Source organism: Micromys minutus (genome assembly GCF_963924665.1).
Source record: "Micromys minutus genome assembly, chromosome: X".
NCBI classification, from domain to species: Eukaryota; Metazoa; Chordata; class Mammalia; order Rodentia; family Muridae; genus Micromys; species Micromys minutus.
In genome coordinates, this window is record NC_137970.1 from 82,211,175 (window position 1) to 82,225,622 (window position 14,448).

A 14,448-nucleotide genomic window follows, 5' to 3' on the forward strand; every position below is an offset into this window, starting at 1 on the left:
ACCGTCTCACTACAGTCTTATAATAACCTAACTTGTTCTTGTATTGTTAGCTTCTGATCTCTTGATCTGTTGCTTATGGCCCTCGTTCTTCAGTGTGGAATCTCTAGCTATGACCTCTGGGTGATCCCCTCAGTTGTTAATTACCCTTGCTCCCCTTGGCTGTTGTGCTTCACGACCAACACTCTCCATAAGAGCCTTGGTGTCTAAACAGGTGTAGGTAGTTAGAACATAATATGAACAGTGTTTGCCTTCAGGTGGTGGGTTATGGGTATTTTTTATTTTCTTTTTACTGTTCTCTGTACTTTCCAGATTCACCACAGTAAGCATGTATTACATTTGTAATCGTAAAAATAAAGGCTATTTGTGAAAAATGAATTAATTGTAGGCATTAGAATTTTTATTCAGTTCTTTAATATTTTAATTTTTATTTATTTTGTGTGTTTGTGCATGGAGAGGAAAAGGGGTATACTGTGTGTGTGTGTGTGTATGTGTGTGTGTGGGGGGGGGCAAGAAGATAATTTTTGGGAGTTCTCTTTTTCTACCATGTAAATGCTGGGTATCTGACTCTGGCTTGGGAAACATGTTCTTACCTTCTGAGCTATCTTTAAACTCTAGAGTTCTTTGCACATAGTGTTGGCCACTGATTGGGTGACAGTTAACACCTTTTCTCATATTAAAATTTCACCCAAAATAAAGTAGGAGAAAAACTGCAAGCAAGAACACATTTAAAAAGAGACAGATACAATACCTTGAAGACAAGAAACAGGAAAATGAGAAAATTGATATAAGCAGGACCAATTTATTTTTTCAATAATAATATTTTAGAAAAGGAGAAATGATACAATTTGAAACTTTTTCTAATGCTAGGTTGGTGACAGTTTGGAGGCAGGATAGAAGAAGGGGTCAGAGGAAGCTGGGTCCCCTGGTACAATAGTCTAGGAGATTGGCTGGCTTAATGATTCATTGTGGTAGAGGTAACACCATGGACAGAACACAAAGCCCTTCTGAGTCTGCTGCTCCATTACCCTAAACATTGGATCTAATTTCAGGAAAAGGGAAATTATTCTTAGGAAAAGCAAAGACTGGCAGACACTTTGGCAGCGCCCCTCCAACCCCTAGTACTGTACGTGAGAATATGGCTCTAGGGCTGCCTCAGTTACTATTTCTGTTGCCTCAAGGCAAAAAAGGGCATAGTAAGTTGGGCAATAAAAACTCCAGGCAGGGAAGCAGCCAGCCACAAGGGATCCAGCTTTCATCCTCCTTTGCCCACTGGATCACATCTGGCTCAGTCCAGATCCAAGTGGGTGTGGATATTCATGTTCATCTTAGGGTTGCTTTTATCTCAGAAAAGCAAGCAAAAAATCTACTTAAAAAGAAATATTTGGTATAGAAGTCACAACTCATTCCTGTAAAATACATACAGGATGGAGAATGTCTTCAAAATGGAACTCCTTTTTTATGGCCACGATAATGGACAGCAAAGGCAGTTCTTCAGTTCTCTCCCCCAGCCACTCATCTTCCTTTGCTTTTTTCTTCTCTCTAGAGATAAATTGAACTGATGAAGGCCAATCATACTCTGTCAGAGTTTGGTATCTTGTCCACCCACCCTAACAGCTATGTTTAGAAAAACTTTGTGAGAGCTAGGCTATCATATACCCAAGTACTTGGGACCATGTTGCCAGCTGAAAAAGAGGTAGCTCATGTTTTCCCACTCCTCCGTAACCCATGGGTAAAAAAAAAAAGGTCCTATAACCAAGGAAAACTCAGATATTATCAACCCCTCTGATTACCTGTGTGTTGTAGAACTTCTGTTTCTTGAGAAATTTCTGAAGTTCTTTGTGGGAAGATACCAGTAGAATTGCATTGCTTATTGTTCTTTGACTTATAGGTTGACTGCCTTGTGGAGATCAGCTGGCTATATGAGCATGTAGGGCAGCCACTTGACCCCACTTCAGCAGAAGAAGGGAACACAAAAGCATACTGGAGCTGGGGACCTGGATTCTGGAACACAACAGTGAGAGAGTTAAACAGCATTGGCCTCCAGTTATTGTGTGGGTCTGAATTGACCCTTAAATATGGGCTCCTATGTTGAAAATGTGGTTAGCAGCTGGTAGCACCATTTTGGAAGAGAGTGGAAACTTTAATGGTAGGACTACATAGGAGGAAGTAGGTCAGTAGAAATTCTCTCTCACTTTGGATGCTTCTGGTCTGTCTCTGCTTCTTGGGTATCACAAGTTAAACAAATTGGCTCTACCACATCCTTCTGTCATGATGACTCATGTCACTTTTATCTAGTGATATATCTTAGTTTGAGTTTTATTGCTCTGAAGAGACAACACAACCATGGAAATTCTTATAAAGGACATTTAATTTGAAAAAAAATCAGAGGTTCAGTCTATTATCATTATGGTGGCAAGCATGACACTGGAGGAGCTGAGAATTCTGTGTCTTGTTTTGAAGGCAGCTAGGAAGACTGACTTCCAGGAAGTTAGGAGGAAGATCTCAAAACTCACCTCCACAGTGACACACTTCCTCCAACAAGGCCATGTCCAATACCACCTACATAGTACTACTTCCTGGGCCAAGCATATTCAAACCACCATAGGATGAATGGACTGAATCTTATGAAACCATGAGTCAAAATAAATCTTGGTTCATTTTGAGTTATTTATATCAAATACTCTATGATGACAATGAAAAGTCTAATACAACTTCTTTAGACAGTTTTGGCTTTATGTGTTTGTGAAGAAACCACCATCAACTTTGAGAATCGGGTGGTTGGTCACACTGGTCCTATTTTATAGGCTAGGAATGTTAGGCACAGAAAAGTTAACTAGCCTGTCTTAGTCACTTTCCATTGCTGTGAAGGGACATCATGATCTCAGCAACTTTTATAAAGGAAAACATTTAACTAGGGCTGGTTTATAGTTTCAGATGCTTAACCCATTATCACCTTAGAGGAAAGTAAGGCAACACACAGGCAGACATGGTGCTGGAAAAGTAGCTGAGAGTTCTCCATATTGATCTTCAGGTAGCAGGCAGAGACACTGGGATTGGTTGGACTTTTGAAATTTCAAAGCTTGTCTTTCCTTTTATGACACACTTCCTCCAGCAAGGCCACACACCTCCTTGCTCCAAAACTACCTAGCAAAAAAAAAAAAAAAAAAAAACCCAAAAAAACAAAACAAAACAAAAAAAAACAAAACAAAACAAAAAAAAAAAAAAATCCCAAAGGGCTGGAATTTAAATTTGTGAAATCTGTTCCCAGATCCCTTTGCAAATGAACTACTATACATACAGCTGTATCATTTTTAGCTAGATGATTCCTCTGAGGACTCAATGAACAAGTTTGGTGCTGAACATTAGCCAGTATTGGAAGATTATAATAATAGAAGTCCAAATAATAGTAGTCCTGCTTTCCTTTTTCCCCTAACATAGATCTAGATATGAATTGTTCTCTCCATTTGGGGACTGTCTTCAATATTCAAGGGAACAGAATCAATCACTATGGAATGTCATTAGCCCCAGGAGTTTGCATGCAGTCTGGTATAGCCTCAGAGTAAGGAGTCACAAATCTGAGTGATGGGCTACAAAGGAAGGTAAAATATCCTTCCAGATACTTTCTCACTGACCCAGGACTAGGGCCCAGGACTTTGCATATAGAAGAAATTTTGATAGTTATGCCAAGTGCTGACTTTTCTTGGCATTTCACTTCCCTTCATGAAAGGGGGCACACAGATGTTAATGAGAAAAAAACATGAATTATTTAGACACCCTGTATTCCTGACTTTCAATACCACCCTTCACTGATGCATAGTTATTCTGGTTCTCACACTGGAGGAGACTACACACATTGAAAAGTTCTCAGATTCCATTTTAGCAAGGAGATAGAGATGGTTTATAACCTAGGAGTTTTGTCCTGATAAAAATTCAAAGTAATACTGAACAAACTGAGGGAAACCATAATGAAACCTGAATTAAGAAAAGAAAATCTGTAGGGGCAGTTCATAGAAGCAGGGCCTTAACTCTGTTCCAATCAGTTCTCAGTTTCTTCTAGTTTGGTACAACAAGGAAAAAGTTTGGCTGAGTGACCAGAGACATTTATTTACACAACAACCAGGAGAAAACTGTGACCTTCTATTTCTACACACATGGCTCTACTAGCCACCAAGAATGAAACAAAGATCTTTTTTCTCTTTAAGAATACATGTAGACTAGGCTGGCAAGAATGCTCAGGAGATGAAGTATTTACTATGTGAACTTGGTGATCTGAGTTTGAGTCCTAGGAACCACAGTGCAAAGAGAGAATCAGTTGTCATAAATTGTCCCTTGACCTCCGAATATGCAAAATGGCTTGCATGTATGTTTACTTATACCACACACCCCAAATAAAATAAAACTTTGAAAACACATGTGCTATGTGCATTGGTGTATAATTTTCAACCACAGGTCATGCTAATTTTCTGTGCATAATTCCAGTTTTAGTGCCTTGCCACCAAAATGTATGACACAGACATTCTCTAACAAATATTAGGACTATTTGCTATTCATATCAAAAGTGTTATTTGCATCACTAGGCTGGATCTGGAGGAGCTGGGAAGAGGTGAGAAAAAACAAAACAAAATAAAAAACCAAACAACAATAACAAAACACCAAGAACCAACCAACCAACCAAACAACAACAACAGCAAACATTCACGTCCCAGTCTGTGATAACTTTTGTGAAAAATTTCGTTGTCTCATCACTGCAAGTTAATGTAGAATGGACAGACTCACTCTCCTATTGTTTACCATAATAAACTTTTCAACAATAGTTGCACTGAGATATAATTAAGATACCACACATCACCCATTTGGTGTATGCTTCTTCATTGGCTAGTTTCTTTCATCTCTAGAAACCACTCATCCATTTTCTGTCTTGCTACGTTTACTTATTCTGGACATTGTATGTTAGTGAAATCATATTAGACAGCTTGTTACTGGCTTTTTTGAGTATAATGTTTTCAGGTTCCATCTACGTTGTGGTGGATATCAATACTTCTTTGCTTGCCTCAGTGGAATTATAGCTCTTTGCATGCATATCCTATAGATTTTTATACGCTATCAGTTAATCCATGTATCACGCTCTTCACCCTAGCCTCATATGGTCCTTTCAGAGTCCGGAGAAAAGTTTAAGGAAGACAGGCTCTCTCACACTGGCTCAGACTGGCCACAACTTCCTTACACTTCTTATTCATATACAGTCATGATTGCTTACAAACGTGAGTGCAAGCTTGTATAGAGGAGTTTGCTGCACATCCAGAAATTCTATTCCACATGAGAATTTTCAGGGTCACTCTTTTGTGTATTGTTCTTTCTCTCATTAAAATTTGTGGTCATTCTCTTGCGTATTTCTCTTTTGCTCGTAAAAATTTAAAACAAGCTAGACAAATGATTTATTGCTGTGGTAGTAATTCATCGACTCTTTCCTTTTCTGACATTGCTCAAACTTTCCATATCCTGGTCACAGAAAGTTGACCCGAGAGAGAATATGGGAGCAGGGGGCATAGAATAAGTGGTATGAGAATGAAAGAGAATGAGAGACTGGGGTCTACTCCTTAGTATACCAGTGTCAAGCTGTGTGACTTTGAGGAAATTACTTGGCCATTCTGAGCCTCATTTAACTTATGTTTGTCATTATTAGATTCTCATTAGGGAGTCAATCCAGGTGACACACCTTTTTCTGTTTAAACTTCCTTTGGGTACCTGGCTGGGTCTAAGTGGCCTGGAGAGAGTTACTACTGGGGCCCTGGTCCAGTCAGAGTCATTGCTAGAGGGCAGCATTGTATCAGTCATTATTCTAATTTAGCTGCCTGGGGTGCAGTCAGTTCAGGATGCTTTAATTGAAAATTGTAGCCTCTTCCTCTTCCACAAATGACATTCTTGCAAAGGAAAAGTAACTTCTGAAGAACTGCAGAGCAACCGGAGAGAGAAAGGGTTTCTGGATCCTTGCAAATTTCATTGTTCATTAATAATGTGAAAAGGAATAAAGGCAAACTGCGTCTGTGCATCGGCTTTCCCTCGGATACAGTTGCACAACCATCTTTTCCTCTTTTAAAATCCCACCACCACCACCAGGAAAATATCCAGATGTTTGCTTCCCATCCACAGACAATCAGAACACTTATTTTTAGGCACTTTCCCCAATGACTTAAGTTTATAGCAAATTAAGAGGAAATATTTAAGAAATGAGTCTGTTATAAAGAATAATTCAGTCCCAAGGACAGGAGCAGAGGCTGTCTCTGACTCTGTTTCCTGCCTTTGGGAGTCTTTCCCTCCTCCCGGGCTGCCTCCTCTAGCCTCATTAAGACAAGATGTATCTAGTCTTACTGCAATTTGATATACCAGGATTAGGTGACATCCAAGGGAGGCCTCCCATTTTTTTGAAGACAAAAGGAAGGTGGGGTGGATGGGGTGGAGATAATGTGGGAGAAAAGGACTAGGAAGAGAGATTGGAAAGCTTCAATCAGGATACAGGGTAAATAAATCAATTAATGTAAAAGTTGAAAGAAGGAAACAATGAAAGAAAAGAAAGGAAGGATGGAAGAAATAAATAATTTAGAAAGTCTCTGTTAAATTTTTTGATTATTTGCCACATTTCAAGGTGGCTGAAATTCTGTGTTTGAGTGTGGCATTCACCACCTTGGCCCAGTTCAACATATCCATGGCTATGAAGTCTGTACAATCCATGTAGCTCTGGTTTGAGCTTCATGGGTTCTGCAGCTATTGCAGGTTCTCCAGTCCCATTGAAAATGTGCTCCTTTTCAAGCTTGAATATACATACAAGTTATTACAAAGCAAGGCAGGGCTGCCCCACATGGGATGTATTCATACAGACAGGTCTCAGTGTTGGTCCAAGAAAAAAAAATGAACTATGAATAATGATTGCAACTGTTAACAAATGGAGACACACACTGCCGTTTACACACATACTTTAATTACTGGTAGCGGCTGCTTAGAATATTATTGAAAATGACTCTCCAGAAAATGATTCTAACAGGTAAGAACTATTGGAAAGATTTAGAAGTTTTCAGGTTCAAGATGCTTTGGCCTGTGATTATTATTATTTTTTAATTTACAATGGTGTGATAATGTGTTCAGAAGAAGCTGTACTTTAAATTTTAAAATTTTATCCTAAATTTAAATTTAAACTTAAAAATTTTCCAGCGAACAGGGTGTACAATGGTGATGCCAAGCATTGGAACACAATCATAAAGGGACAGAACTCGGTGGTGGACTGTGTTCCTCAGTTGTAATGCTTGTTTATTTTATTAATATATTTCCCACCTTCAGTGTTATTCACCCTTGGAATTGTTAACACCTGCTAAGAACAGAGTTGATAAAATTACCATCTTTCAAGTAGAACCATATAAGTGACAATTGCAATAATTCATTATTAATTGAATAATTTGACTTGCTGCTGATAATTATCAGAAAAGGTATTGCAGAAAAGTAGGTTATCATTGAAAGAAAAGTGGGACATCTCATAGAATATCTAGGTTATTGCTGATACAAGGGTGGCATGCATCTCTTTATCAAGATATCCTAGAACAAGGAACTTGAATACCGCTAGTAATTTTTGTCCTTTCACTCCTTCTCTCTCTATCTTTCTGCATAGTTGATAGGCATCTGGTTCCTGGACCTGCAATGTCCAGTGTGGTAACTGCCACTCACAGGGAAGTACTGAGCACTTTAAACATGGTCAGTACAAAATGTTAAGTAGAAAAATAAAAGAGGCACTGGACTTTGAAGGACAAGTGAAAGAACAATGAGATGTAAACCATTTAATTAATTACAAAAATATTGATTACGTGGTGGAAAAATAAATTATGAGGGGCATTGTGCTAAGTAAAGTATATTGTTAAAATTGATTTCACATGTTTCTTTAGACATTTTGAAATTACACACTTGGCTCACAGTATATTTCTTTTGACTGTGATGGTCAACAGCTTTATAACTCAGAGATTCTTGGGAAAGGTTGGTTAGGTTCTCTCATAACAAAGCACAAAAAGGGAGAGAAAGCTTTATCAGTAAAGCTAAGTGAAATGTTCACCTTTAGAACATTGATAGCTGTTTGACAGGGAGGGCAGTATGAGCACATGGCGTCTCCTGCTGGGACATAATATTAAAGTGGGAGGAGAGAAAATCCCCAGAAGAATGGAGAGAGCTGTTGGATGAATAAGGCAGTGTCCTTTCATATGTAATCAGCCTCAAAGTCTTTTCTTCAAGCCCCCTAGGCCCCTACAGCCAATTATTCAGCAAGTTCAACTTCTCTCCATCCTTAATGTAACTACTACTTTGTAAATTCTGTGGCTCTCATCTCAGCTAGGGTGGAGACTCCCACTGGCAAAAACTTTTAAATAAGCATAAAATATAGCCTAGTGCCTCGATCTTCTCTCTCTCTCTCTTTTTTTTGTTTTCCTTTTGTTCTTCATTAAAATGAAGGGCTGAAAAACTTTGAGGGTGACTGTACTGTGGGGCACTCATACACAATGCTCCTCAAACCCACTCATTCATACAGAAACACAGCATCAAAACTTACAGTATGGACCAACAATTCTTAGCCAGTGTAGAAAACCAAATGCATTTTTAAACCTTTTTTTCACACTTTTTTTTGGCGTTTTTAATTCCAAACTCTAATGTAATCATCCTTTACCTACAACTAATTCTTCAAGTAAGGTAGTTTTTGTTTTGTTTTTCTTAAGAGGGAGGGGAGGCAGGGATGAGGACAGTAGTTGAGTTTGGAGAGAGGCAATGGTGACAGGAGGCCCTGGGAATGCCAGATGGCCACTGCATTTCTCTGGAAGGAGAGTCAAGAACCAAGATGCCAACGCAATGGTTTTCTCTGAGTTGCAAGGCTTTGGCGAGGACAAGGGTAGTGGTTTGGGAGCAACAGAAATGAAACACCAAGCCTTGAGGGGAGGGAGCAGCTGAGAGAGATGGGGGATTGTATTTATTCTAATGTGACATCTTTGGGGGAATAAGGAATTAGCTTCCAGAGCACTTAGAGAGTCTGGTTTCTTAGTCCCAGACTGAGAAGCCTAACCTAAGGGCCTACGGCCACTCCCCTCAGTCAGAACTCAGTCCCAAAAGAAAGAGAAGTTCAGCAAAAGACAGCAAGAGTCAGAAGTGGCCAGGATGGAGATTGCCTGACAGGCAGGTGCTGAGGACAGGGTTAGGTTCTAACAGAAAACCAAGAGTTGCTTAAGGGAAGGATAAAGGACCTTTTTTGCCCCCAAATGCACCCGGCCAAGTTCCCTTCCTTAGACATCTCAGGATGATCACACTGGAGCACTGAAGCTTTGAAACTATCCAGTTACTTAAAAGAAGACTAAACCTAGAAGGGCAATGTGTGATGTTGCCTGAGGAGAGCATCATGGCTCCCTATCTATACCCTGGGTGCTGAATATGAAGACTTCGACTATCTGTGGGGTCAGGGGCTCGGGTGCCAGGAGCTCGGTGGGCCTTGCTCAACATGGCCAGGCTCTGTTCTCGGAAATAGGCCTGCTGGAAACCCCCACTCAGGTAATCCACCGTTTGCATCAAGCTGTTCTGGCTTGCCACTGGACCACCCCCAGTCCCTGCTCGGTAGTGGGCCCCAGGAGCTGCCCCAGAGTCGAGGGGGGCACCTGTGGGCTGCCCACCATGGAACGGCATGGCGGGGTCCTGAGACCCCGAGCTGTCGCTATTAGGAGTTGGTAGAATGTTGTTCCACAGGGGTTGGAAGTAGTGACCATTGGGGTAGGCCAGTGGGGCTGGTAGGCCGTTGACTGGTGGGGATGGGGTCGGCTTCTCCAGGGGTGGCTTCAGATGGAAGGACTGTGCCAGGCAGAGTTCCTGTGGGTAGGCAGGGGCCTTGCCCACAAAACCAGGCCCTGCCAACTCACGTCCTGCTGTATGTTTGCCTGTCAGGCCAGGGGCTGGTGTCCCACCGGCCTCGCTGCACATCTGTTGTAGGTGGGCCAGCTGGTGCTGGTTCCAGGTAACTGGCTTGAGGTCGCTAGGGTAGCCAGTAGGGGCTCGAGAGATGCCTGTGGGCAGGTTGACAGGACCTGCAGCAGGCAGTGCGGCTGTGGCCGCATGGGTGTGCTCCATGGGATTGACCACACATGAAGGCATTGGTGTGGGGACGCTGTGGGTCGACACCCGGGTGCTTGCATTGATGAGCAGACTGCGACTGATAGGGCTGGGGTTGGCGATCTGGCCCTCACACACTGAGGTAGTGCTGATGCCTGCCCTCGTCTGGCAAAACTGGTTGATCTGGTGCACGATGCTGCTCAGGTCCGGGGGCTGGCTGTGTTGCAGGGTGGCCGCCATTGAGAGGGGGATAGTTGAGGTAGACATGGTCACATTCGGGGGTGCATCTGAGTCTGGCATCTTCCGGCCTCCATGCAGCAAGGGATTAGGGGGGTGCTGGAGACCCTGGTGAGTCAGGGCCTGAGGGTGGACTAAGCCCTGGGTTTGAGCCATCGGCTGAGGGTGGCCCAGGCCCTGAGGCTGCTGGAGGCTCTGAGGGCGAGACAGTGCCTGTGGTGGTGGTATACCCTGGGGGTGTTGCAGTGTCTGGGGAGGGGCATGGGCCAGGGTCTGTGCATGCTGCAGGGCCTGCTGGCGGGCCAGAGCCTGGGCCTGTGGGTGGGCTAAAGTGCTGGGTGCCACAGTAGCATAGGGTGCCACTGGGGGATTCATGATGGCCTCAGGGAGTAACCGAGCTCGGGTGCCGTCAAAGTCCTTGAGTATGCTTTTGGCTGGCACTTTGACAATGGCAAGCAGGCCTGCCTTGGTGGCAGCCTGAGTCAGGTAGGGGCTGTAGCGCTGGGCTGATGTGTCGAGGCCGTTCACAGTACGACGAACGTGTTTCCGCTGGGGAACCTTCACACTGTTGGGGAAGATTTTTATAGTCAGTGGGTTGTTTGCGACCTTCTTAGCATACGCGTCCAATTCGGCTGGGGTGGAATAGTAGTGAGCAGTTCTCATTTTCTGTGTAGTGTCCCATTTCTGAAGTCCAGTGTTCATCTGCGTGTGAGAAAGAAGCTGAAAGGACAGGTCACCTGGCCCTGGTAGACAGGCTAGCATGGCAGACCAGCATCAGCACCTGAGGCAGTGGCTCACATGTCGGTGACTGGGCCCGGCCCTCATGGCTGCTCCCTTGTCGCCGGTCGCCACCACTGCTGCTCCACGCCCCAGCCTCTCAATCACAGCCGCCGTCCGGACTCTCGATCTTCTCTTTAAGAAAGCCATTTATAAACAGGTCAGAATCACAAGCCAGTGATGCCAAAATTCATACACGTGATCAATACTAAATCTCATTGCTTTTCTGGGAACAAACACTATTTACCAGAGTCATGGTGATATTGATGTTCTAAATCAGCCTGTTCTGTTGTACAGAACCTTCAACATGCAAAATATTATTGTAGAGAATGAACAGTGCCTAAAGAAATGTCAATTTTCTTTACAAGGTTCCTAGTTTCAGGGACATGTTTGCTTAATATTCCTGGAAGCTGTGAATTCTTAGCGTGAGGATTCTAATGAACTGAGTTAAGTCTAGAGAGTAAGCTCTATGCTTATGCTGGGTAATAGCAAGCAGAGAGAGGTGAAGGGGAGAGGATAGAAAGAGAAGAGGAGAGAGAGAGAGAGAGAGAGAGAGAGAGAGAGAGAGAGAGAGAGAGAGAGAGAGAGAGAGAGAGAGAGAGGAAGAAGAGGAGAGGGGAGATATAAAGAAGATAGGAGGAGGACAGAGGGAAGAGGGGTCAGGCAGAGAGGAGGATTGGTCCTGACACAACTGTCTTAGATACTAGATCAAGTGACAGACACACACACACTTACACACGTACATACAGTTTCATCTTAGGAAGGAAGAAAATGAATTGGGGATACTACAGGCACTGCACCAACCAAATCTGTAAAATTCAGTGACTTAATGAAATAGTATTTTCCCCTCATTCCTATGGTAGTCCAGTGAGGAGTTCTTGATTAGCAGGTACCTTTCATCTATGGAGCTATTTCATGAATTCTGGCTGATTCCATTTTGTACCATGGCTGTATTATAAGGCCAGCGATTCCTTTCTATTGATAGAAACCAAAGAGGCCAGTAAGTTGTAGTCCCTGACTGGGCAACTGTTTCTTTATACCTATTACATTTTAAAAAAAAGGAAGTTGTCTCATAATGGTTATGACACAATTGCACCAGAGAGTGTATTTTTCCAGACTGTTAGCTATTGTAGCTCACAGTATTCATAGCCGAGTAAGGCTCATGGATGCAATATTGGAATGGATATTCTGAGGATAAATAACCACTTTCTGATTGGATCGAAAGCCCTCTCCACAGGAACTCATGACTCATACTGTAAACCTGGACAAGACATCATTATTGGGAACTAATAGTCCCTAGGGGAGAATCTACTACTATTAATTTCTTAAATAAACATAGTATCAAACTACCTTCTAAACATTTATTATCATTCCCATGGACCAGTATTGCTCTCAGACCTCATCTGAGAAGTTTTTTTTTCCTCAGTGGATGAAAATTAGCATACATATTCACACACTCACATACAAAACAGACAGGCAGGCAGGCAGGCCGGCAGGCAGGCAGACAGACAGACACATACATGGCCAAAATGAAGAGAATAAATGATATTGGAGTGTTTGACCTTAAACCACTGCTCAGGTAACATTATGGAAGACAGACATGGCGAAAAGTACCATTATAGCTAGAGGTTGGGTGAACTGTTTTGAAATGGTCTTTGGGCATGACAGAACCATGAGACTTAAGAACTCACAGCAGCTGTGATTGTCCACAGAGAACCTGCAAGAGATCAAGCCTGTCACTTCTTCATAATGAATGGTGGAGGGGCTCACAAGGTTGTCTATGCTTCAGTGGGTGGCCTTAAACACATGCGCATATTGACAGAATGAACTGGACTCTGTGTTATTAGAGAAGAATATGGCGTTTATATGAGGAACATGAAGCTGGGGACTTGGAATGAGTAGAAAGGGTGGAGTTGTGGTGGATATGATAAAATACATTAAAATGTACTTTTAAAAGAAAGGATAAGTGGAAATTTCTTCTCTGAGCTCAGAAATTTTGTGAGGTCACACACAAAAATATAGTATAGTGTGTGTCTGTGAGTAGTAGAGAAGGTACTTAAAATCAGGTGAACAGTTCAAATCTACAATTTTCACTTTTAATTATCATATGGCCTGCCTTTTTACATAAAAATCATTCTCAGAAGACAGAAAAATGAAAAGAAACCTCCACCAACTTAATGTATCAGGGTAATTAAGTCTAGTCAGGTGTTGCAATGTAAAAGAACGACAGAAACCGCGTCCTCTTAACCCAGATATTAGTTTTTGCAAATGTGGCTCAGGTTTGGGTATTCCAAAGGATAGTTGTCTTCTGCAGTTTTGATTGTTATCTTCTCCATACAATTGTTCTTTTCCTGATATTTTCTACTCCTCACATAGAATCCACTAATTGCTCCTGTCCTTTTTGCATTTGCACATAATTTTCACCTGTATTCTAACAGCTGTAGACATAAAGAGACAGAGCTTTGTCAAACACGTAGATTATTCCCACCAAGTGAAAGCCCCAAGCTAACTGCTCAATTTTCTTTTAAAAATGAAAAGAAAAACGTTTATCTGTTTTGTATGTGTGTGATGGGTCCTGTACCATTGTACTTATGTAGTCAGGGGACAATCCAGATGAGTAGCTTCTTTACTCTCTCATCTCACTGGCCCCAATTGGAAAATTACTAACCAACTGTTTTAAAAACTAAAGCCTGTTGCTTTACTTATCACCAACTTCTTTGCTTTGGAGTTCTAGCCCTAGTGTTCAGTAGAGCTAAAAGAGGGGCTTCTTATTTATAGACTGTTTGTTATCACACCTATGTAGACACAACCTTACATAGTCACCACCGGTGCATCAGCCCTGGACAAATGGGAAAAGAAAACTAATATTAACAGATATATATGGTTGTTAATTCCTGTACAATGACAACTGAATATGATAATCTTGACTATTTTGTTCCAAAGTTCACAGTACAGCAAAAGTTTGCAAAAATTTAAATTATATGTATATTTATGCACATAAACATAAACACACATACATTTCATGATTTCACATTCCTTGATAAAATCATTCTTGTTTTACTTACTGCAATAAGTAAATGTTCTCTTCCCACAATCTCTATTTGGAAAACTCTCCATTTACCTTAAAAGAATTGAGATAGATCTTTTGTTTTGTTTTTAAACAGTGTTACTATAAACAAAGCTGTCCTTCAACTATCTACCTCACACTAGCCTTAAAGTGAGGATCCCCAGGTGCTGGGATTACAGGCAGGTGTCATTACATTTTCTTCAGATGACCTGTTCTCACTAGGCCCTCTTGCATCTCTGAGAAATTCCTGT

At 41.8% G+C, this 14,448-nt stretch overlaps 1 protein-coding gene across 1 annotated transcript; it reads right to left on the minus strand.

Moving 5' to 3' along the window:
- Positions 1-9,423: 9,423 nt before the first annotated feature.
- On the minus strand, positions 9,424-11,115 carry LOC308415387 (protein FAM222B-like; the record flags this gene model as incomplete). Its single annotated transcript, XM_080910405.1, has 1 exon — positions 9,424-11,115. One exon carries the CDS (start codon positions 11,113-11,115, stop codon positions 9,424-9,426), a length of 1,692 nt encoding a protein of 563 aa, XP_080766531.1.
- Positions 11,116-14,448: the final 3,333 nt, after the last annotated feature.